This window comes from Castanea sativa, chromosome 3, assembly GCF_040712315.1.
Source record: "Castanea sativa cultivar Marrone di Chiusa Pesio chromosome 3, ASM4071231v1".
NCBI classification, from domain to species: domain Eukaryota; kingdom Viridiplantae; phylum Streptophyta; class Magnoliopsida; order Fagales; family Fagaceae; genus Castanea; species Castanea sativa.
Genome location: NC_134015.1, coordinates 14,475,555 through 14,501,551, shown reverse-complemented (window position 1 = coordinate 14,501,551; position 25,997 = coordinate 14,475,555). Strand labels below are relative to the sequence as shown.

General features: G+C 34.9%; 2 protein-coding genes across 2 annotated transcripts; one reads left to right on the top strand and one right to left on the bottom strand.

Annotated features, from left to right (window-relative positions):
• Positions 1-1,650: 1,650 nt before the first annotated feature.
• Positions 1,651-9,999, top strand: LOC142628326 (zeta-carotene desaturase, chloroplastic/chromoplastic). Its single transcript, XM_075802427.1, has 14 exons — positions 1,651-2,195; positions 3,187-3,311; positions 3,584-3,718; positions 4,053-4,125; positions 4,333-4,406; positions 4,710-4,814; positions 5,330-5,574; positions 5,674-5,761; positions 5,919-5,961; positions 6,057-6,213; positions 6,363-6,491; positions 7,657-7,729; positions 8,556-8,720; positions 9,652-9,999. The coding sequence occupies exons 1-14, from the start codon at positions 2,024-2,026 to the stop codon at positions 9,817-9,819; spliced, it is 1,752 nt and encodes a 583-aa protein (XP_075658542.1). The 5' UTR covers positions 1,651-2,023; the 3' UTR covers positions 9,820-9,999.
• A 12,848-nt stretch (positions 10,000-22,847) lies between these two features.
• Positions 22,848-24,190, bottom strand: LOC142628216 (DNA damage-repair/toleration protein DRT102). Its single transcript, XM_075802272.1, has one exon. It carries the CDS (start codon positions 24,053-24,055, stop codon positions 23,120-23,122), a length of 936 nt encoding a protein of 311 aa, XP_075658387.1. The 5' UTR covers positions 24,056-24,190; the 3' UTR covers positions 22,848-23,119.
• Between the last annotated feature and the right edge of the window lie 1,807 nt (positions 24,191-25,997).

Here is a 25,997-nt window from a genome sequence, read left to right as displayed (position 1 = left end):
CTGCTGGGATGACATACAGCCCAAAAAAGCAAAGTTGAGTTGGAACCACTAGGTGCATGCCATGAGGGACGAAAAGAAAGAGAATACTTACACCGTGGCAGGTAAACAAACAAAATAATCTTCTTTGTCTGGTGAGGTGGAGTGGCACGGCTAGCAAAGGTAAGTGGCGCTGGTTAGGCGATTGACCAATCAATAATGGTCGGTAAGGACGCTCACACCAGACAAAGACGGTTAAGGGCTAAAATGGTAAAAACCAGCTGCGACAGACATTATATAAAGAACCCCTACTGTGCATAGGGGGGAGACGGCAACAGTAATCTAACAGGAGAGAACCACCACGACTAAGTAAAACACGAAGAGATAAAAAACGAAAGGGAAAAGAAAGAAAGAATCGGAGAGAAAAGAAAAAACAAAAAAGAGAGAATAGCATAGCAGGCATGCACCGAATATGATGATTTTCCCTTCTCCCTCTCAAACCACGCTGTCTGCTAAAAGCAAGATGCTCCTCTAGGCACAAGTTATTTAGGGCCCGTTCCTTCAAAGTAGTTAATTTCTTCCGGAGAGATTATTCGCATTGAGGAAATGGTTTTCCTTCTTGACTTAGACCTCATAACATAACTCTGCACAGCAGACTGATATTTCTTTGTGATTCAATAAGCTTAGTAACACCTGTTTCGTATTAATTTGTATTGCTATCTCGTAAAACACGTGTTTCTTGTAATGACCCACTATTTATTTTGTCTAAGTGGAGAATAAATATTTGTTATTATTTTTATTATATTTGACGGTCGTAATTGTCATAACAGCTCTGCTTGCTAGAGGCATGTGACCAAAGTCTGGGCTAAACCAAGCATAGTTTGCGCATAAGCCGGACTAAGGTGGGTTGCAATTGGACTGGTCTCAACTTCCTGACCTAGAACACTTTAGGCCTAGCACGGCAGGAACCAGTCCAACCCAATATCACACAAAGGGCCACCACACCTTGCATGTGTCAATGACCTTGTAGTTTTTTTTTTTTTTTTTCCTATTTTAAGAAACCAATGACCTTATAGTGAGTTGAATATATCTTCCTACTCTCTAGTTCATTAATCAGGCCTGGCTTCCATGTATTATTGGTGTGAGATTTATTTTTATTTTATTTCAATAGTTACAAAAGATAAGAAATTTGAATAATAAATATTTTAATTGGAAACATTAAGAGGCAAGTTGAATTACAATTCACAAGACTTTCAAAAGTCTGATATGTATTAATTTACAGCTTTTTTTTTTTTTTTCATTTTCATCTATTATTGAATTTTAAAGGAAATGAAAGAAAAAATTTCACCTCTCATTCAAGTTAAGTAATGTTATGAATATAACATAGAAGGGTATTTTTCTTACACACACTGCACACACTAATTTTAAATTGAAATTGTGACTTTCTTGAGTTATTTTCACACAATAAAAAATACTATTTTTTGACATAGTTACAATATACTACTTGTAACTTAAACTCTTTCTCTCTTTACATAAACACTTTGTGCACGAACACGTGTAAATGAATATAACCAAAAAAAAAAAAAAAAAAGAAGAAGAAGAAGAAAGGAAAAAAGTGATTAGTTTTTCCAGCCCAATAGGCCATATAAAACAGCCCAAGTTGTTGACTCTTTTGTCCAAGTCTCTAGATTTGGTGTGGCGCATTAACATTAACATTATCGTCAGCGGAAATGGAAGTAGTGGTACTTCCACTTCCACATTTCACAGTTCACAATTCATTATTCATGCACTTTTCTTTTACAATAACTACACTGCACAGTAGACACTAGACAGTACACACTACACGCACATTACACGCACACACATGCCAACCGCATTAACTTCCAAAAACCACTGTTAAGCGCATCTCAATCCTCAGATACCCTCTCTCTCTCAAAAGGGTCATGTCCAAATTTACATTTCTTTTGATACAAACATAGTTTAGACAAAGATAGAAAAAACAGTTTGTTTGGTTTAAAATTTGTAGTGTTTTGGGTGTCTTTTATCTATGGCTTCTTGGGTTCTTTCTCCGGGGGCTTCGGTCACTGGGACCAGAAGTGACAAGGCCGGGTTCTTGTTCTGGGGTAGGCGTTCGGTGGCTCAGGTGAAGAGTCAGAGGTTCTGGGTTCGCTCCTCTTTGGACTCTTTGGAAACCAAAGTTTCTGACATGCGTACTAATGGTAATTCTGTGCTAATATATCTGGAGCTTTGAAATATCTGGGTTTTGTGCCTTTTTTGCTTTCTGGGTGTTTGGTATTTTGTTGTTTGGTGAGAAATTTTTTGGTTTTGATTGATGGGTTGAGTGACTTTTCACTGAATTTGAGGGAGTTTATGGTGATTTATATGCGAATTTGATAGTTATTTTGAGCTGAGTTTGAGAATTGGATTTTGTTGAAGGGGAAAAGTGGGGAAGGGGGTTAGGAGGGTATATTATGTGTGGTTTGAATTCTGTTGTTGAGAAAATGCTATGTGAAAAATGAATTCTGTGGTTTGAATTTTGTAGTAGTTAATTTGAATTGGATGTTCATTAAAGGAAAAATGAAAACTTGTTTGCAAAGTAGACTTTGATCTTGGTTAGTAAATTAGTTCAATTGGAAGTACCCTCTTTCTTTTTGGATGGTTTTCAGGATTATCAATTACTCATTTCTCCACCTAAAACGTTGTGTCTTTCAAAGTTTACTTGAACTGTTCAGTCTGTGAAAGATTTGAGGCCTCTATTTGTGTTGGATTGAGAAGAGAGTTATACTCGTACCTCAGGTCTTGTGATTGAATCCTAGGATGCATAAGTTTATATGCAGTTGTGAAAATTAGTAAACCAGTATATTTTTCTTCCCCTTTCATTTTCTTTTTATGACAAGCTAAACAAATTGAATTGGAAAAAGGGCTTCTACCACAGTACCACTTCATAGTTCTATATCCTAAAAATAGTGGAATGCATATGAATTTTTAATCATTTATTTTGATTTAAGCTTCTCAATTAGGCAAATGTGTCAATGCAATAAATTAATAAAGACTGAATTCTAGTTTAATATTACCAAAAGATAAAAGTCTTTTTTTTTTTTATGAGCATCCAAAAGATCAAAATCTTCTGATTGCATTTACTTAGGAATTAGTGATTCTAGGTGCAGTGTTTGGACTTCAATATATTTAAATGAATGATTTACATGGCAGCTCCAAAAGGGTTGTTTCCACCAGAACCTGAACATTATCGGGGACCTAAGCTGAAAGTTGCTATTATTGGAGCTGGGCTAGCGGGCATGTCAACGGCGGTTGAACTTTTGGATCAGGGCCATGAGGTTTGGCCCATTTTATTCTATCGTCCTCAAATGCTGACAACATGTCTTCTATGTTTCCTGCAATTTTCCAATGCCTTGATCATACCACCATTCCACCATTTGTTTTTTTTAGAAAATGAAGAATTAGATATAAAATCAGCATTTTGGGTTATTCTGCTAAGTTTTTTCAGCAGAAATGCACTAGAGAGTATTTTATCTTCTGTTATTTTAATGCTTTTTCATTGTGAGGATATTCTTTGCCTCTGTTTTATTTATTTTTTTTGTATTCTCAGGTGGATATATACGAGTCAAGGTCTTTTATTGGTGGAAAAGTGGGTTCTTTTGTTGACCGACGTGGGAACCACATTGAAATGGGACTGCATGTTTTCTTTGGTTGCTATAATAATCTTTTCCGTTTGATGAAAAAGGTGAACATAACTTGCTTGGTTGCAGTGATATGACATTCTAGCATTCGTTGCAAACTTTACACATTAGTATTATATAGCTAGAAAATACATGCAAGTAAGGCATGAACCAGAGATGTGATTTGTGATTTCTGGAAAGGGGAAAAAAAGGTCCCTGTTCTGTGATGTAATGGGCTGATTCAGATTTTTGCCTTCTCTGCACTTGACTTAGCTTATCCTCTTTTTAGAATCAAAATCTTGTAAAATCTCCTGAATAGTAGTTAACTATGTATTCTTTAAGAAAAAGATTCTCTATCTATGTAGTCTCTGATAGTTTTCTAATTTTAATTGAACCTAGGTGGGTGCAGATAAAAATCTACTTGTGAAGGACCATACTCACACTTTTGTAAACAAAGATGGTCAAATTGGTGGTATGATTCTATGCTTGATCTTAAATAAAGTTTTACTTAATAATAAATAAGCTTAATAGTTTCATTATATATATATATATATATATATATATATATATATATATATATATATATATATGCAAATTGCTTTTGGCAATGCTGAATGTTGTATTTGTGTATCATTTATACTCAGAAATATGTTGCTAATACTTTGGTTTTCTACTTCAGAGCTTGATTTTCGATTTCTAGTTGGAGCTCCATTACATGGAATTCGTGCATTTTTAACTACAAATCAGCTTAAGGTAGTGCTTACTATGCCATTGCCACTGCCTTCGTCACACCATATTTTCATGCCATGACCATCTATTATCATTCGAAGATGTGCTTTCAATTCTTAGTGATGCAAAATATCTCTGTTTTAGTTGGTTAAACTTAATTTGACAGTTTGTAGATCATTGAAAAGGAAAAAAAAAAAAAAGTGGCTAAATGCGGATTTTATCTTACTGGAAAATCTCCTTTTGCAGTGCTTACATTGTTGCTGAAACTTCTTGCTTCTTTGGAATTTGTCACTGATCTATTTTCTTTCACATATTGTAAAAGTGCAGACTTATGATAAAGCAAGAAATGCTGTGGCTCTTGCTCTAAGTCCAGTTGTGAGGGCTCTTGTTGATCCAGATGGTGCAATGAGGGATATACGGAATTTGGATAGTGTAAGAGATGTTTTATTGTCTAATATTTTCGGGCTCCTTTCCTTATTCTGATCTATTAGAATAGTTGCCTTTTTGTTTTTGGGTTACAAAGGGAAAACCCTAGTCCCAGAAACTACATACCATCAATAGGACACATCTGGGGAGCAGTAATTTCTGCAAAACTTGCCTAGTAGTACTCTCTGGAGGAGATCTGAAGACAAAAATCCCAGGAGGGAATTTTCAGTTTTCATGGAGACTTCTAACTTTTCTGTTCACCTCCACCTTTCTATGTTATTTTTCTGTTTGTCCTTGGATTTTTTGTTTGTTTGTTTGTTTGTTTGTTTGTGTGTGTATGGATGGGGTTGGGGTCCTTGGGGATGGGGGGAAGTGTTATTACATGGTCTTTGGCTATAGTTTGATTGAAATGTAAATGTACTTTTGTGGCTCTATCTTTTTTATTCTCAGGCTTTTTTGTACGTAAGTGTATTTTTTTTACGTGATTCTATTATTTGAACATTTCATTTTTTTTCTTACAGATCAGCTTCTCTGATTGGTTCTTGTCCAAAGGTGGCACACGCACGAGTATTCAGAGAATGTGGGATCCTGTTGCCTATGCCCTTGGGTTTATTGATTGTGATAATATGAGTGCTCGTTGCATGCTCACTATATTCTCATTGTTTGCCACTAAGACGGAGGCTTCACTTCTACGCATGCTCAAGGGTTCTCCGGATATTTACTTGAGTGGTCCCATCAGAAAATATATCACAGACAAAGGGGGAAGGTATTATTTTTGGAATATGAGAACTTTAGATGAATGGAATAGTGATTCATTATTTGCTGTATTCTCCTATATTCATTTGTTGCTCCTCTGCTAGAACAGGTTCCATCTTAGGTGGGGTTGTAGAGAGATTCTCTATGATAAATCAGCTCTTGGAGACACATATGTCACAGGACTTGCTATGTCTAAGGTGATTAGTCAACCATCTATCTATTAATCTATCACTATACCTGCTGATTTGCTTTGAAGTCCAGCACAACTCTGGTATTTTTAACTGTTACATGGTGTTGTGGACTTTGGGATTCTTCTTTTAAGTGTTAATGCCTACTATTTGTTATTCATCTCAGGCTACTAGTAAGAAAACTGTGAAAGCTGATGCTTATGTTGCAGGTTTGTGGTTTGTTCTTCCTCTGTGTCTGTTTATGATTATAAATTTATTTAGGTCAGGTGAGTATTCTCTAAGCCTAGGACTGTTCTTTTGGCAGCATGTGATGTCCCTGGAATCAAAAGATTACTTCCAACTCAGTGGAGGGAATTGGACTTTTTCAATAATATTTATGAACTAGTTGGAGTTCCTGTTGTCACAGTACAACTAAGATACAACGGTTGGGTCACAGAGTTACAGGATCTAGAACGGTCAAGGTAATTATCTCATCTGTATGATGTTATTGGCATGGAGAAGTGGGATGCCATTGCTATGAGGAGCAAGGAAAATCTGCTTCTGTTACACTTCTGAAAGCCTAAGACCTTTTGCTTTATTTCATTGTGAAATGTTACCTTCTGACTGGTAGGCAATTGAGGCAAGCTGCGGGGTTAGATAACCTTCTTTATAGTCCAGATGCAGATTTCTCTTGCTTTGCTGACTTAGCACTAACATCTCCTGAAGACTACTACATTGAGGGACAAGGTTCATTGCTCCAGTAAGGAAAATGTTCTTATCATTATCATTTGAGCCTTATGTTCTGGCAATATTTATTACATTGTGTCAATATTGATCTGCCAACATGTGTTTCCAGTCAATAGGATAGCTATGACTTGTGATTCTTACTGGAAGGCTTTTATTTATTTGTAGTTTGCTGTGTATTAATCCTTCTTTTAGGTTTGCTTTGTGCTGGTTGTTGTGTATGCCTATTCATTCTTTGCAACCAACATAGTAAACATTTTGTGTGCTGATTTCGACCCTTCTACCTCTATCACTATCAACAAATTTGCTACCACAACTTGTGTATATTACATTGATCTCAGGATTCTTTGCTCTTGCAATTTGTATTTTGCATTCTTCCCTCCATGTAGATTCACTTCTAGACCTAGACTTTTACCTCAACCACTAAATTAAGCTTTGTTTTTTGTGTTTGTTATAAGATGGAGTTTGGTAGCTTATGACTTAGAATCCTTTTCTTTTTCCACTTTAAAAGAATTTACTGGTAAATCTTTCTGTTTTCTGTTTTGTATTATCATTTCTCATATCCTTCACTATCTTTTGTTTTTCTAGATGCCAAGGTATATGCAAAGCTGTAAAACCACTGGTATTATCTGTTTTGAATGTAACTTTTACCTCTGTTTTAGGTTTCACCTTTTCTTTTCAAGGATAATGGGAAATGAATACGAGGGAAAATAAATGTATATTAAAAAGAAAAGAAGCTTTTGTAACAGGTAATAGATGACGTGAATTTTCCTAAACCAAAAAAAGAGAGTAACATAGGACTTGGAACACTACCAAACTGTCCCACAAGTATATGCATTGTTTTACTTTCATACTATTCGATGTTTTCATTCAAGCGGCTCGGGCATGTACTGCAATGATCTCAATGTATTATTGTTATTATTATTTTTTTTTTTCAATATTATAATGCTAATATCATTCATACTTACATAAGTTAATACAAATATCTTGACCTCAGTAATTGGTTAAATATTACCTTGCAGTAAGGATTTGAAACTTTTTAATCCCCGATGTTAAGTTGTAAAGCCCTACTGCAAACATCCAATTTGGAATGAATATTCTGTTCTCATGTTTTTATGTCTCCATTAATCTTTCCTTTTGTATTCACCTACTCAGTCAAAAAAGTGGTTTCTGTCTTGCAGGTGTGTTCTGACACCAGGGGATCCTTACATGCCCTTGCCAAATGAGGAAATCATAGCAAGAGTGGCAAAACAGGTAAAAACTACTCTTGTTTCTCAAATAGCCTCAATTGCATTCAAAGGAAACCAAAGTTATTGCTTTCAGTTTCATGTGTTCTTTCTCCAGTCCAGTTGTCATGTTTTGGAATTTATTTCATGGTTATAAACAATTTAGTGGAAAAGAAAGAAATGGGTGCAACTTCAGTACAATGGAGGTTCAAAATAGGTCCCCTAGAGAGAACTGACCTCTGAAATTTAGGTTATCCAAAAGATCTGAATATGGAAAATGAAAAAGCAGCCATCTAATCAGTAAGTGATTGCACAAGCCGGAGTTTGAACTTGTTTTCTGGAAGGTCAACATGCTAAAAAAAAATTTTAGTATTTCTCTCCCACCTTACAATAAGGTAGAAAATTCCAGATAACACGTCACTCTACTTCTTTGCATTCCAAATTGAATAGGCGACTAGATCCTCCTTGCAACAGAGTAGGAGTAGAAAATGATAAATTATCTGTCCAGTGTTCTTGTGCATGTTTTGGGAAATTTCTTATGATATTGATTAACTTCAGAAAACTGTTGGAAATAAATTTTTTACCATTTTCCATGGGGAAAAAAAAGGGAAGTTAATTTATCTTTTATGCTTAAGTATCTCATAACTTAATTTAAAAATTTAGGCTATGTTCTACTTCATAGATTGCATCTCTGTTTTAAAGAGGCTTCTACTTAGAAGATACACATGTGCACCATTGTGGTGTTGGCTTCATAGAGCTCTGTTCTCAATTGAATTAAAACAGCGCTGTAACGCATGATTTCTTTTCTCTTGAATGTAACACATGAATTAAAACAGCGCTGTCTTTGTTATTAGGTTTTGGCTTTATTCCCATCATCTCAAGGTTTAGAAGTAACTTGGTCATCTGTTGTCAAAATTGGGCAATCTCTATACCGGGAGGCACCTGGTAAAGATCCATTTAGACCTGATCAAAAGACACCAGTAAAAAATTTCTTCCTTGCTGGCTCTTATACAAAACAGGTAACTTCACTGCCCCGAATCTCTCACATGATGCTTGGTTGTAACATGCATATAACTGTTGAACATTTATTCAGAAAAAAGGAAAAAAGAAAAACTGTTGGAACACTTTTGCCAGAGATTCCTTCTGAAAAGGTTATGATAGAGGATATAATGATACCTATTAAAAAAAATGATATAGGATATAATGATATGGTCATTCAAAATGTTGTGTTGTTAATCTACTATATCTCTAAATTAACATATATGAGCACTTTTTGTAGCACCTAAATTTTTGAATATGTTCCAAGGCTCAAATTATGATCTACCAAAATAAATAAGTAAAATCAGCCTTTTTAGAGAAACTAATATTCCCTGTTTTCTGCAAATGTGGCCAGACATTGTTGGTGGGTCATTGGTTCTGACAATGTCTTACATGACATTTCACTTGTTAATATTACGAGCAGGTCTATAATATTTTTCTGGACAAACCTAATGGCTAATGGGCTGTAGGTGGCTGCACCTTGTTACAAAATAACCATTTTCCCTCTTATCACCCATGTCCGGATGCACAAATTTGAGCATGAGAGAGAGAGATGGCTTGTAACATGTTCTGCTAAAAATGGTTGGGGGACTCAGTTCTTTTCAGCAGGGACAAGGGAGTTTCTGTAGGAAAGAAGGGACATAATAAGTTACCTTTCTCGGCTATTTGGCTAAGATGAGTATAGTATCTTAAGTTGGCTATTGGTTCAAACAATGTCATATGACAGCTTTGTTATTTTTGCAATAACAGATAACAAATATTTATTTGAGTAAATTCTTGAAATTTAAGTTGTTAGCTGATGAGCCCTTGCTAATCTGCACGAAATCCATAATCCATGAGGCAGATGAATGTCACTAAAGAAACATAATTAAAGAAACCAGTATTAAGTCTAAATGGTTATATGTTGTACAGGATTACATAGACAGCATGGAGGGGGCAACTTTGTCTGGCAGGCAAGCTTCTGCATTTATATGTGATGCCGGGGAGGAGTTGGTGGCATTGCGGAAGAAACTTGCAGCCATTGAATCTCAAGAAAACACGAAAGCTGCCAACATTACTGATGAGCTAAGTCTAGTCTAATACATTGTCATTTATTCTTCGGGCACTAAGAAACCACCTTAAATTGTTGAGGGCAGGTGGTGGCTCCACAGGAGTAAGTTTGTTCAATTTGTATGTAACACAACGAAATTGTATAAAGAATGAAATAATAATTACAAGAGAATCATGAAATCAATCTCTTCCATCAGTGTTTATACTTTATACGATCTTGTCAACAATGATTTACAATGCGCACTTTAGTTATGCTCAATTAGAAAGAGGGCTGCTGGTAGGGTGTTTTGACATCCAAGGATTTTTTATGTTTCATTAGTTTATCCCTCGATAAGAACACTCTGTTTCAAAAAAGTGATAATACTTAAATGGTGTAAGGCTAAGCTCTTGCTCATTGATGCCAAAAAACAAAAAGCTCAATAAAAACATTTGCCAAGGGGTTATGTATTGTTGCCAAAAAAGAAAGGTTTAGCTCAAATGGTACCTCCTTGTAAGAGCAGTGAAGAGGGAGATCATGGATTCAACGCCAACCCTAAGTGACTGTACAACTAACTAACTTACTAATAAAGGGTAATCTGCTTCTTCCTCGACCTCCACATGTTGATGCAGTAATGTAATCCTTTATTTTGGGATGTGATTACAAACTTAAATCATTAGTGTGGTAATCTATACACAATCAATGGTGGGAATCTGCTAATATAACTAGGAAACTTGTGAAGGATCTTAATCTGAAAACATATGAAGTTGCAAAGTTAAAGGGGTTTATACAGTACCAACTTTTGTAATTCATACAAAATCTTGAAATACAATTCACTGATTAGTCTGTTGAGATTTTGTAGTCAATCCCAAAATTTTGGGATTAAGTCTTCTTATTGTATTCACCGATGATAATTTATAGTATTCAATTATTCATTGATGCTTATTCCATAGTGATTGCTTTTTAGTTTTTATTGTTATGCTTTTGGTATAGACAGTGATTTAAACTTGAACACCATTGGAAAATGCCTAATCCTTTTGGCTACGATGATTCTTATTATCATAACCATGACCCAAATGCAGATATTGATGAAGAATGGTTTCAAGGAAGAGATGATTAAAGAAAGATATGTACAAAAGATATATGCAAAAAAAAAACAACAAAAAAATTGTGGGACCCACTTTTTGTTTGGTGTTTTCCCTTTCTTTCTTACCGTCATAACTTTCTTCAAAGTACCAACGTCCTTTGCTCAGTTCCATTATGCTCATTGTCAGTAATGAATCCTGAAGAGAATATTTTCTGCACACTTAGAAGACAACTGGCACTGAACCCTCACAAATTTTGGACAACAAGTCCCTTATTTGATGACAAATTATTTTAATAATTTAGTTTACTGTAATCTAATATCAATGATCTTATAATAAAGCAATATTTTATTCCTCAAAAGTCAAATTAAAAGTCTAACTAACCAAATGTAAGAGTGCTTTTAAATAAATAAAAAAACGTTTACTGTAAAGTGTGACATTAATAAAATTATGTTACTCTATCAATTAACCACAAAAAACAAGAAGTATCATAATACAAACAAGAATATCAGTCGGGTAAGGACTAAGGAGAGGGCGTCCAGAGTTTATTTGTTGGATATTCGGGCTTTGGTATGGAAGGGCTTTCCCTGAAATTGCAAATTATCCAAAATGAAAATCGGACAGTATCATATTTATTTTACAAACGACAAAACAAGGAAAAAAGAAGCAACCTCAGTAACAATTAGAATATATAGGCCCAAAATAGAACTGCTCTCGCCTAAATCATTGAACAAACTTTTATTTTTTTGGCTCAAAATCATGGAACCACCAAGCACCTTCCTATAGTAATTGTTGGATTGGTGACAGGGAGAGCAGTGATAAATTAAGGTAGGTGATAAGAAGAGCTAGGTACACAACAATAAAACAAACCCCATTTTAACTATCTTCATTGCAAACCTTGAGTTATCTACCAATCAATCATACTCCTTTACAGCCAAATCTCACTTTTAAGAGTTAATCAACGATTAATAAACTAAGAACTAAATAGGCCTACGTATCTCTCCCACTCCTTGCACTCCAACACACAAACACATTAGCAAATTTGAGAGAGAAATAAATGATAGCATAAATTGTGGATTGCTAGTTATCTGCTTTGTCATTCTAGCTGCAAGCCATAAGGGCCATGAGGAAAAGAGCTTATTGGGGGTGCACTAGAGTGTGGATCCCAGGTTGTAAATCAAGGTTGCAAGGGGTTATTGTCTCTTGCATCACCTTCTGTACCACGTAGTGTTCAAGTTCCTTTAGCAGTCGGATAATAATTGCTCCAGAACTGAGTAGGTTTGTTCTAAAACCAACTTGTAGCATTTATATGTTATTGTATAAAATGTATGCATGCATAATATGAAATTTATTGACAGAACCATGTAGATCTTAACGTTTCATGTTCTAATCTGAAAATGAATTGTCATGTGGCAATAAAGTATAAAACCAGGTTACAGGGGCCAACAGCAGTACCAACGCTGCTGCCAGCTTCATTTTCATTGCCATTATGGCTACACAAAATCCCTCTCAAATACAAAGCAATGGTACCACAATACACACCAGCATCATCATTCTCACCACAATCATTAACTCACAAAATGATCCTGGAACCTCTGCTGCAAACATTAGCTGCTCCTTCAATATTATTGAGCTAGACAGCGTTGTGAAAGCTTGTTTCTCCACAAGGAATGAAAGAAACAGAAATGGATTCCAGTATCGTGATAAGATCAGATTAAAGCATCAAAGGATTGGAGAGGCATCTTAAGTTTAGCTCTTACAAAGCAAGGAGGATCTGCAGACTGTTTTATAGAGGAGTCAAGAGGGTTTTTGGGGGTCAGTTGCCTCCCTCAAATTCTTTGAATGACTGGAGCAGGCTAGTAGTATCTTAGCTCTTTATGATCCCTCATCCATCCAACCTACCTACCAAGCCACTCTAATTGGTGAACTTTGAGACGCAATTTTGGTAACTTGTCCAACATTAGATTTTGTATAAAACATTTGTTAGTGTAAAAGCATTTGTTGTTCAGAAGTTGGTTGTAAGCAAATTTGTAGAACACATCTCTGATCTCTCAGAATACCTAGTGGCAACAACTTGGACAGGAATGCAAACATATGCATTCGGAACTAGACTAGAAAAGTAGAATTGATCAATACTGTTGAGGGGTGTTTCCTTATCTTCTTTTTCTTTTTTGGTTAATTTGTTAAGTTGCAAAGTAAGGGGTGCTTCATCGACATGATAACAATCCCCAATTCCTAAAACCAACAATAGACTTAGGATAAATCAAGACATTCTATTTGATTGCCTACATTATTCGCTAAAAGTTAGATGTTAGACAAGTGGTTTGATTACAACGACTAGGAGGGCTGGAAGTAGAAAGAGTGTAAATTCAGCCGGAATTTAATACAGAATCAGTTCAACTTATACCCAGCTAAAGAAAAGAGTGCACAATTCTTAACTTTCATGTTTGAAAAAGGAAAATTCAATAGGTTGCTCAAACATTCACCCTTGGTTGCTCTATTGAAATGAAACCCCTAAAACTTCCAAGAGAAATCTGACCAGGAACCAAGATGGTCTTTTACAAGTGAAGAAACCCAATGAGACCGAAGGGCTTTCTTGCCACAATGTCCTATCAAGCATACCAGAGAAACACAATCTTATAATGAATGAAAGAAATTACAAACAAACAAAAGAAGACATGAGCAAAATCGAATTCACCTTCACCTCCACTAGAGAAGTCAACAAACCTGGAAAATACTTTCAAATTGTTCACTATTGGTGCCAATCTACTGCCAAACTCTCAGATATGAAAACCTACTAACATCATACATGTGAAGTGGATGGGCGTTTAGAAGCACTCCCCAGCCAACTTGAATCATTGGTAGTTGAACTAAGCTAATAAACGATTGGAGTCACTCCCAAAGCTAACTCTATCATCATACATATCTCTGGCTTGGTTCAAAAACTAAATTGTACATTTCTCGGGCCATGACATCAAGTTCTGATACAAGAAATATGGCTTCCTAAGAAGTTTTAATCAATTTCAGAATACAGCCCAACGATCTTGAAGAGAAGCAATTTTTTTCCCTCCATGTTTTTGATACAATCTTGAAACTTATTCTATGCATGCACCTATTAAGTGCATAATGAAAATCTACTTCAGACTAACTTTTACACAGGGAACGCTAGAAACAGTCTAAGCTAATCCCGCATAAAAAGACAGCTAACTTCTTTAAATTGCTAGAATGGAAAAGAGAAGGTCACTCATCTCAGTTCAAAAGAGAGTGAACACCAGCAAAGTAATGTAGTCTAAACTTTACTTTGGACTATCCATCCTTGCTAGCAACAACTACATATCATTTCAGAAACTCCTTATCAACCAGGCAATAATCAACTGTGCTTCATAAATAGCAAAGTAGTTTGATTACAGGTATCATTATGATTCCTTGAGAAAATGTGGATAAGGGAGAAAACACTCCTATATTCTAACAGCCATCCTTAGCATGAAAATAAACAGATCATGTTTAAACATGTTTGGAGTTCAGTCAGGTAAGTCTAGCTTCTTCAATTTTATGCCAATTTCATTAAAAAAAAAAAATGAGAAAACTAAGTTTTACATTGAACCACAAATAGGAGAACATAATTTAATCACAAAGTTAATAAAAATCAAGCATATCCCTACCAAAAGTAGCTAACAAAAAAAACAAAAGTACCACTACCACGTCAACACGAGTTGGTTCAAGTATGATACATACTCTTTATTAGAGAGACCCAGAACTGGATTGCTCCACAGTATCACAATACTCAATCCCATAAACATCTTAGAAACACATACAGGGAAACCATGTTGATTAATCTTAACGCAGACCTATTTCCCAATTCATTCTCAATAGCTCTAACAGCACGATACTCAACCCCACAAACATCTTCCACACACATAAAACGCATTTATAGAACCAGAGCTAATTGTAAGATCTTAGAGAGAGATTGGTACAAAAAAAAAGTACTCGTCGTGTTTATACATAAACAACAACAATAACAATAACAACCCCAAATAAGACTTATTCACACATATTTGGGGTTGGTTATGGGTCCTTAATAAATTAGTTAGGTTCAGCTACATGTATCCTGATGATAACTTTTTATCATCAAACCAAGACATCAATCAGTTTTTGGTGTAAGCGAGGATTGAACTTAGATCTCTTATTTGATCATCAAAAATTTTATCAGTTGAGCTAACTGGAACTCACTTCTCTTTTAATATCTTATAAAAAAAAACTAACTAATAAAATTTATAAAATTTTTATATATTTGTATTCTGCCTCCATTAATGATTTTAGTTTAAGTATTTAGTATTAAAAAAACAATTATGGACTAAGGGCTTGTTCTCCACATTTTCTTTTTTTCATTTCATTTCATGACAATTCTTGTTTACCTATTTCATACACAAACACACAAAACCATGTTTCTTGTCACACATGTCAACTTGTAATTGGATTACAACACCTATATATAACCGTTTTTAACAATTGTTGTTATGGTAACTATTTTCATTTGATTACATTACATTTTAGCACTTTTTCATAAAAAAGAAGAGGTATAAACATTTTCCTAACTCTTAGCATTTTCTCTCAAGTAAGGAGAAGTTTGTGCGATATTATGGAAAATGCTTCAGAGAATTCTTCCTAGCATTCTGTAAATTTGAAATGTTATTAACTCTGAATTAAAATAATAATAATTGACAAAATTAAATTAAACCCACATGCCAAATTAACCCAAAACATATAAGATTATGCAAATAACCCACATACCAAATAAAACCCAAACACATATTCTCCTCTCTATGGGTCCGTTTAGATAGAACTTATTGCTGTAAACTGAAAACACTGTAGCAAAATAATTTTTAAGGGTAAATAGTACTGCGAGACCCATTTTTAATAAAAAAGTATATGAACAGGGTGTGAACAATGTCGTGAACATTACCGTTAGTGGGTGAACAGTAACCTCTATTCCCTTAAAAAGCTGAAAAGCTGCCGCAAGAAAAGAAGAAAAAAACAAAGACAAGAAGCTGAAATGTGAAATTTCCCAAACGTGGACCCAGACTCCCAATCCAATCCAAACTGAAACTATGTCTCTCTCTCCAAACTCTATTTTCTCACACTAATAAATTAAAATCCTAATCTAATATATAGATATTATAAATTAGACTAGGATTGAGAGAGAAGAAGACAAATGACGTCATATAGATTTGAGAGATTGAGATTTACATTGTGTGCTTTAAGATTCAGACTTGAGAGAAGGAGATTTACCACGGTGTGCTTTGGGATTCAAATTTGAGAATAACTCAGAAGTGAGACAAAAAGACACTTGAAATAGTTTTAAATATTAAGACAAGCCAGTGGTATTAATCATGAAGATAAACGACATCATTTAGATTATAGGTTTTTTTTTTTTTTTTGCAATAATTGTGCCAATTTATTAATTCTAAGCCAAACCACAATGGTTTTGTAATTCTTTTGACTAATTTTAAAATGATTAACTAGGTAGTATTGTACCAAAGTTTGACCCATAATAACAATAAGAATAACATAAACAATAACAATAACGATAATAATAAGATTAATAAAAATGAGAAATTAGTTTGATTACAGACATCATTATGCTTCCTTAAGCCATTGAGAACATTTAGATATCTAATAGCCAAGTTTAGCATGAAAACAGCCAAATTCATGTTTAAAAGATCTCATACATGTTTGAGTTCAGTCAGGTATTTCAAGTATAGCTTGTTCAATTTTTAATCAAGCCAAATTCATCAACATAAGTTTATCGGGAAAAAAAGAAGACAAGTTTATAACAAAAGTTTCCCACGAAGCATCTCAGTTTCTTTAAGGAAATATACCATGCAAAAACACAGCTATATAGTATCAAAGACCATAGAGAATACTATTAGAATTTGATAAGACAGAATTATGTCAAAATGAATAACTCCCATAAAGTCTAAAAAGTCACCTCAAATCTCACACAGCTTGTGCATTTCAGCAGCATGACAGCACTTAATTGACCTTAATCACCATGCTACAAAAGATAGATATATAAAACATGTAACCATCAGGTTTGGACCACCAATGGTTTCTTGACTGAAAAAAAAATTTAATAACAAACATGGGAGTGAATATAGTTTGAGACTAATAGGTTGGCCAGAAGAATGGGGAACTAAGGGGAAGGAAGAGATGATAAAGAAGCAATGGTTGTTAAACTGCAAGGAGAACTAATTCACGGTATAAGAAGTGGACACAAATGTAAAGGAATTTCATGTATGGCACTAACACAATGTAAAGGAATTTCATCATGGTGTTGGTGGAGACAAATGTGTTCAATCACCACAAAGGATTTGATTGAGACCAAATCATTTCAACCTGGCTTCTATCTTTTCTAACAAAACAAAAAACAAGAAAAAAGACCAATAATAATAATAATATAATAATAATAATTCCTTTCAACCCCCGTTTGGAGATGAGTTCACAAGTAGACCAGATTGTCCAAACAGTGACAGAAGATTTAACTATGCTCTGGCAAAATAAGAATATTATGCCAATTGCCCTGTCAGCACTACTTGTTGATGGAGCAAGCGTTGAGAGCTTCTTCAGGAGTGAGACAAGTGGTTGCATAAGTGCCTGGTAATTTGTTGGCAAAGATAGCAACTCCAATGCCTGTGCCACAATCGATAGACGCCATGGGTTTCTGTGGTGGTGGTGGAAGATGAGAGTTGGTGGCCAAAATTTGGGCGGCGATGGTGCGGTAGGAGGAGGTGCCTAGGTCTTCTACTTTGACGTTAGACAAATAATTTGACTACAAGGACTAGGAGGGACTCTGAAAGTAGAAAGAGTGTAAATTCAGCTGGAATTTAATACAGAATCAGTTCAACTATACCCAGCTAAAGAAAAGTGTAGGCAATTTTAAACTCTCACGTTTAAAAAAGGAAAATTCAGTAGGTTGCTCTATTAAAATGAAATCCCTAAAACTTCCAAGAGGAATCTGACCAAGAACCAAAATGGTCTTTTACATGTGGAGAAACCCAACGAGACCCAAGGGCTTTCTTGCCACAATGTCCAATTAAGCATACCAGAGCAAAATTGTCTTAAAATGAATGAAAGAAATGACACAAACAAAAGAAGACATGGGCAGAATCTAATCCACCTTCACCTTCACTAGATAAGTCGACAAACCTGGAAAATACTTTCGAATTGTTGACCATTGGTGCCAATCTACTACCAAACTCTCAGATATCGAAAGCTACAAACATCATACATGTGAAGTGGATGGGTGTTTAGAAGCACTCCCCAACCAACTTGAATCATGGGTAGTTGAACTAACTTATTAAATGATTGGAGTCACTCCCAAAGCTAATATTACATCACAAATGTCTCTGGCTTGGTTCAAAAACTAAATAGTACATTGCTCGGGCCATTACATCATGTTTTGATACTAGAAATATGGCTTCCTAGGAAGTTTTAATTCATTACAGAAAATAGCCCAACGATCTTGAGGAAAAGCAATTTGTTTTTCTCCATGTTTTGAATACAATCTTGAAACTTATTCTATACATGCACCTATTGAGTGCATAATGAAAATCTACTTTAGACAAACTTTTACTCTAGGAACTCTAGAAACAGTAAGCTAAACCCTCAAAAAGACAGTTAACTTCTTTAACTTACTGAATTGGAAAAAAGAAGGCTGCATCTCAGTTCAAAAGAGAGTGAACACCAGAGAAGTGATGCAGTCTAAACCTTACTTTAGACAATCCATCCTTACTAGCAAAAACTAAATCATTTCAGGAAATCCTTATCAACCAGGCAATAATCAATTGGGTTCATAAACAGCAAAGTAGTTTGATTACTGGTATCATTATGATCCCTTGAGCCATTGAGAAAATGTAGATAAGGGAGAGAACAGTCCTATATTCTATTGCACATAAAGATATTCTGACAGCCATCTTTAGCATGAAAATAAACAAATCATGTAAAGACATATTCGAGTTTAGTCAGGTAATTCTAGCTTCTTAAATTTATGCCAGCTTCTTTAAAAACCAAGAGAAAACTAAGTTTTACATTGAACCAAAAATTGGAGACCAAAATTTAAACACAAAATTAATAAAAATCAAGCACATCTCTACCAACAACCATAGCATAACACTATAACAGCATCATAGATCATATAAAAAAACAGCAGCTAAACCAAACAGAAGTAAAAATAGCACATCAAGACAAGAGCTGGTTCAAATATGATACATACTCTTTATTACAGAGACCAAGAACTGGATTCCTCCTCAGTATCACAATACACCTTGAAACAAAAACATAGAAACCATATTGATTGATTTTCAAGCAAACCCATTTTGGAATTTATTTTCAATCGTACAATCAGCACAATACTCAACCCCAGAAACATCTTCCACACACATAAGATGCATTTAATAAAACAGAGTTAGTTGTAAGATCTTATAGAGATTAGTACAAAAAGAAAGTTCAGTTTATGTTTTTATACATAAACAACAACAATAACAAGCCTTACTCCCAAGATTTGGGGCAGTTAGGGTTGCCACATGTATCCTACACAGTTCTAAAAAAAAATTATAATATGATATTTAAAAATAAAATAAAAAATAACTACTAACATTTCTAGTACTTTTATACATTTGTATTCTGCCTCCTTTAATGAATTTAGTTAGGCATTTACTATTAAAAAACGATTGTGGACAAAGGGCTTGTTCTGTAGCAACTCTATTTTCTATTTTTTGTATATTTCATGAAAATTCTTGTTTTCCTACTTAAAGCACAAAACCATGTTTTTTGACACACATGCCAACTTGTAATTGGATTATATTACTTACACATGACTTTTTTTTTATACAATTGTTGTTATAATAATTGTTCTTGCTTGTTTACATTACATTTTATTTTTTAGAAGAAGATACTGTTGGCTGAAGAAGAGTTTTATAGTAGCCTTGAAAAATGCTTTACAGTAACAGTCGCAGCTGCAAAGATATTGGAAATTATAATAACTACAAATGAAGACCAGTGTAAAAGATTTATAGTAGCAAATGCAACTGAAGAAAAGTTTTATAGTAGCATATGCAACTGAAGAAAAGTTTTATAGTAGCATATGCAACTGAAGAAAAGTTTTATAGTAGCATACGCAAATGAAGAAGAATTTTTTAGTAACTTTCATGATACAAAAAATGAATTGTAATAAAGATTATAAATTAATATGAATTGAAGAAATTAAATTAAACTCACATGCCATGTAAACCCAAAGACATAAGATCATATAGATAACCCACATGCCAAATAAAACCAAAGATATATTCTTCCCTCTCTCTCTCCAAACTCTCTTTTCTCTACCACAAATAAATTTTTTTTTTAAAAAAATCCTAATCTAATATGTAGGTAATAAAAATTTACCACAAAGTCGTGAATGAGGCATGAGATTGGGACTGAGAAAAGAAGGCAAATGACGTTGTTTGCATTTGAGAGAATGAGATTTACACTGCATGCTTTGGGATTGAGATTTGAGAGATTGTGATTTACCACTTTGTTCATTGGGATTAAAATTAGAGACCAAGACTGAGAAGTGAGAGAAGAAGACACTTTGAAATAGTTTTAAACATTACGACAACACAGGTAGTTTTAACCATTAATACATATGACATTGTCTGGATTATAGGTACTCTTTTTAATAAAATAATCATGTGAATTTACTAATTCCAAGCCAAATCACAATGGTTTTTGTAATTCTGTTGACTAATTTCAAATGATTGACAGGTTGTACCGAACAAAAGTTTGACCCATAATAACAATAACAATAAAAAAATGAAGAAGTAGTTCAATTACAGACATCATTATGCTTCCTTAAGCCATTGAGGAAATTTAGATATCTAACAGCCAACTTTAGTATGAAAAAAGCCAAATTCATGTTAAAAGATCTCATTCATGTTTGAGTTTAGTCAGGTATTTCAAGTACAACTTGTTCAATTTTTAATCAAGCCATATTCACCAAAAAAAATTTATCCGGAAAGGGAAGAAAAGATTTAAGTTTATATCAAAAGTTTCCCATGAAGCACCTCAGTTTCTTGAGGAAATATACTAAGCAAAAACACAGCTAGAATCAAAGACCATAGAAAATACTTTTAGAATTTGATAAGACAGAGTTAAGTCAAACTCAACAACTACCATAAAGTCTAAAATGTCACCTTCCATCTCACAGCTTGTACATTTTAGCAGCATGGCAACGCTTAGTTGACCTTAATCACTGTGCTACAAAAGTTAGATATATAAAACATCTAACCATCAGGTTTGGACCACCAATGGTTTTTGGACTGAAAACAAAATTTAATAACAAACATGGGAGTGAATATATTCAGAGATTAATGGGTTGCCAGAAGAACAGGAACTAAGGGGAAGGAAGAGATGATAAAGAAGCAATGGTTGTTGAACTGCTGGGAAAATTAAGCAACTGTATAAGAAGTGGGTGGCTGAGGAAGATGGAGGTGGGGAATTGGGTCAACACTGGGACTGGGGTGGAGGAAGTGGTGAAGCACCACCACTAGTATGAAAAAAAATTGTTACTAACAACTAACCAATACATGTATGGCACTAATGCAATGTGAAGGAATTCCATTTTAGTGTTGGTGGAAACAAATGGGAGGGGTGGGGAAGATGGAGGTGTGGAAATGGGTCAACACTCAGATTGGGGTGGAGGAAGTGGCGAAGTGCTGCTGCTGGTATGAAAAAAAAATGTTACTAACATCTAATCAAATACATGTATGGCACTAATGCAATGTGAAGGAATTTCATTTTAGTGTCGGTGGAGACAAACATGTTCAGCCACCAAATCATTCCAACCCAACTTCTATCTATTCTAACCAAAAAAAGAAAAGAAAATCCTTTCAACCCTTGTTTGGAGATGAGTTCACAAGTAGACCAGATTGTCCAAACAAATTGAGGTTTTAACTATGCTCTGGCAAAAATAAGACTATTATGCAAATTGCCCTGTTAGTACTACTTCGTATTTATGCATTGGGGCTGTTACACATAAACCAAAGAAAAAAAGGCCTTGGAATCAAATGTAGTCATCAACAATATTATGAAACTATAAATTGTAATAATGGTTATTGACGAAATTAAATTAAACTCACATGCCAAATAAACCCAAAGACATATAAGATCATTCAGACAAAACCACATGCCAAATGAAACCATAAGACATATTCTCCTCTCTCTCTCTCTCTCTCTCTCTCTCCAAACTATCTTCTCTCAACCACAAATAAATTAGAACCCTAATCTAATACATAGATATTAAAAATTTACCACAAAGTCTCGAATGAGGCGTGAGATTACCAGTGTGTGCTTTGGGATTAAGATCTGAGAGAACGAGAGAGACTGAGGTTGAGAAGTGAGAGAAAAAGACACTTTGAAATAGTTTTATACATTAAGATGGATAGTATTAACCATTACGAAAAACGAAATTGTTCTAGATAATAGTTTTTTTTTTTTTTGTTGAAATAATCACGTCAGTTTACTAATTCTAAGCCAAACCGCAAAGGGTTTTGCAATTATTTTTACTAATTTTCAAATGGTTAACTAGGTAGTACTGTACCAAAGTTTGACCAATAGTAACAATAACAATAACAATAATGAGGAACAGAAATCATTATGCTTCCTTGAGCCAATGAGAAAATTTAGATATCTAACAGCTAACTTTTGAATGACAACAGCCATATTCATGTTTAATACATCTCATACATGTTTGAGTTAAGTCAGGATTTTCAAGTCTAGCTTGTTCAATTTTAATGATCAAGCCAAATTCATCAATAACGAAGAGAACACCGAGTTTTACATTGAACCAAAAGGGTTCAACAGAATTAAACCACCAGGTCAATAAAAAGCAAGCAAATTCCTACTTAACACCCATAACATAACACTACAAACAGCATCATATAAATAATTTAAAAAAAAACTGCAGCTAAACCAAACATAAGTAACAACACCATATAAATACAAGAGTTGGTTTAAGTATGATACATACTCTTCTTTATTATAGAGACCCAGAACTGGATTCCTCCTCAGAAGCACAATACTCAACCCTATAAACATCTTAGAAACACATACATAGAAACCATATTGATTCATTTTCTCGCAGACCCATTTCCCAATTCCTTCTTAATAGCATCAAGTAGCAGCACAATATTCAACCCCATAAATATCTTCTACACACATACTGATTCAATTTTCACACAGCCCCATTTCCCAATTCTTTCTCAACAGCAGCCTTAGCAGTCTCAAGATCCTCATCAAAGAACATATCCCATTTCCCATCCCACCTGATGAAAAACTCAGTATCCTCATAATACTTCACTCTATGCACATCCCCAGCTGGAGTAAACAAAAAATCCCCAACACCCAAATCATACCTCTCCTTTTTGCTCAAATTCCACACACTCTTCTTCCCCTCCATCACCACCAAATCATGCCCAAAAGTATGATGATGAGCCGGCTCCACACTCCCAGCTTTAAACCTCACAATAGCCGATGTGGGAGTCTCTCTCAAAATCTTCATAGACCCACCTGGGATTATATCGATCGGATTCAATTCCCTATTCTTCACCAAACAACAAATAGCACATTTTGCAGATTCATCAGACTGAGAAGAACCAGATCCAATGGTGGGCATTTCTTTGATCGAGTTGTCAAGAAAAGACTCTATATCTTGAGGCCAAGGTTGAGAGTTAGAAGCCGGACAAGGGGACTTGAAAGGAGTGTTGAGCCAAGTGTTGAGGATATCAATGGCGGTGGAGGGTGAAGTGGACATGCCTGAGACTGCGAGGACATTGGAGTTGTTGATGGAGCGAGCGTTGAGAGCTTCTTCAGGGGTGAGACAAGTGGCTGCATAAACGCCTGGGAATTTGTTGGCGAAGATAGCAACACCAACGCCTGTGCCACAAGCGACGAGGCCACGGGTTTCTGTGGCGGCGGGGGTGGTGGAAGAGGAGACTTGGCGGCCCACTTCGGCGGCGATGGTGTAGTAGGAGGAGGTGCCGAGGTCTTCTACTTCGATGTTGAGGGAACGGAGATGGGAGACCAAGGTGTCTTTGAGAGTGCAGCCGAATGAGTCGGCTCCGGCTATGATTTTGAGAGGACGAGTGGTGGTGGTGGTAGACTCGGCCATGGTGGTGAGGTGAGAGAAGTACAGAGAGTAGAGGGAGACTTTTTGGAAGAGTGATATATTGAGAGTGTACGAGGGAGACAAAGAAATGAATCTGGACTTGAAGTTGGTAAGAGGGAAAGTGAAAAAAAATAGTCTCATTAATGGTGAGTTTGGTTGGGCTTAAAAAAAAAAAAAAAAAAAAAATTGCATAATAAAAAAGTTGAGTTTTAAAAAAGTGCATAATGAAAAAGTGATTTTTCAAAAAGCTGAGTGTTTGGTAAAAGCTGTTAAAAAGTGCTTTTTGAAAAAGCTGAGTGTTTGGCTAAAACTATAAAAGTTACAGTTTGAGGGACAAATTACCAAAAAGGACAATGTATATATAAAGGAGTTTATTTCATACTTATAATTCAACTACTTCATATACTTACTAAATAATAATAATAATAATAATAATAAATTTATATTATTGGTATTATTTTAATAATGTTTGGGCAATTATTCTTTTTTAGTGGCATAATTATTTGTTATTACCATTAATGACTTCTTATTTAATATTAATTAAATCTAAACAATTTTCATCATCATAAAGCACAAAATGAAAATGTAAAAAGATGATAAAATATACACCAATAATCCAAGTTTAAATTGTGCTATATAAAAATGTAAAAAGATATAAAATACATACCAATAATCCAAATATAAATTGTACTACATGATATTATACAAAAAAAAAAATACAACTACTAATTATTACCCCCCAAATAGAAATTGCAATGGAATCACGAAGAACCACCATTGTAGGATCTGTTAAAGTTCCTGAGTTTTGCTCATAACTGCTATATGCTTCACTATTACGTTCTCTTCTAGAAATTGAATCTTCATTGGCATTTATGAATTCCCTATCATCCCTATCATTTAGTCTAACAAAATTATGAAGAGCCATAGTAGCAGATACAATAAGTATTTGGATATGGAATGGAAAAGATGGCATGTTTCTAATAATTCTCCATTTATTCTTCCACACACCAAAAGTGCGCTCAATCACACATCGAAGAGATGAGTGAGCATGATTAAATTTTTCATGTCTAGTTCTAGGGCCTCCACCTCTCCTTCGAAAGTCTTGAAGATGGTATGATATCCCTTTGTATGGTGCCAAATAGCCTTGCATCATTGGGTATCCAGAATCAACTACATAATATTTCCCTAAACAAAGAAATTCAATTGTATTAAACACACACACAATATGTCATTATAATGAACAATTGATTAACCAATTACAAACCTGGTGGTGGGTGCGGAAAGTTGTTACTTTCTGTACGAATAGTATCAAGAAAAATGTGGGTGTCGTGTGCTGCACCTTCCCATCCAGGCAAAACAAATGTGAATAACATATCAAAGTCACATGCAGCCATCACATTTTGGGTTGGATATCCCTTTCTTCCAAAGTATGGAATGGACTTCTCAGTAGGTACAATCGCTATCACATGTGTGCCATCAATCGCACCGATGCAATCCTAATAAAAACATTAATAGTTTTCAGTTCCACATGCATTGTATTATCTTATAGACAATAACACTTATTCAAATATACAATAGTACACATACTTTGAAATGTGGCCAATAAATTGGATAGTCTTGTATTTTGGTTGGAACTTCACTAAAAGTTGGATCCGAAGGCTTTACAAATGCTTCTGCAAAGCGAGCACCTAACAGAGTGATCATCTTCTCAAAATGTCTACTTATGGTTTCACCCGAATGCTGAAATAATTCTTGAACCATTCGGTTACATGTTCCATGACCAAGTATCAGTAAACAGATTGCCATTAACTCTTCTAACCTTATATTCCTTGAATGTTGAAGTCCAAAGTCACGTTGTAAAACTTGACACAAATTATGAAACACCTCCTTTCTCATTCTAAACATATTGTAACACAAAGTCTCATTACCTTCCATACAGCGTCTC

Excerpts from the sequence above, each read along its gene's own strand:
- LOC142628216 (XM_075802272.1), bottom strand. The coding sequence starts at position 24,055 with ATGGCCGAGTCTACCACCACCACCACTCGTCCTCTCAAAATCATAGCC.
- LOC142628326 (XM_075802427.1), top strand. The coding sequence starts at position 2,024 with ATGGCTTCTTGGGTTCTTTCTCCGGGGGCTTCGGTCACTGGGACCAGA. Across the intron at positions 4,126-4,332 it reads CAAAGATGGTCAAATTGGTG|AGCTTGATTTTCGATTTCTA; the intron begins GTATGATTCTAT and ends TTTCTACTTCAG. Across the intron at positions 6,214-6,362 it reads CAGGATCTAGAACGGTCAAG|GCAATTGAGGCAAGCTGCGG; the intron begins GTAATTATCTCA and ends TCTGACTGGTAG.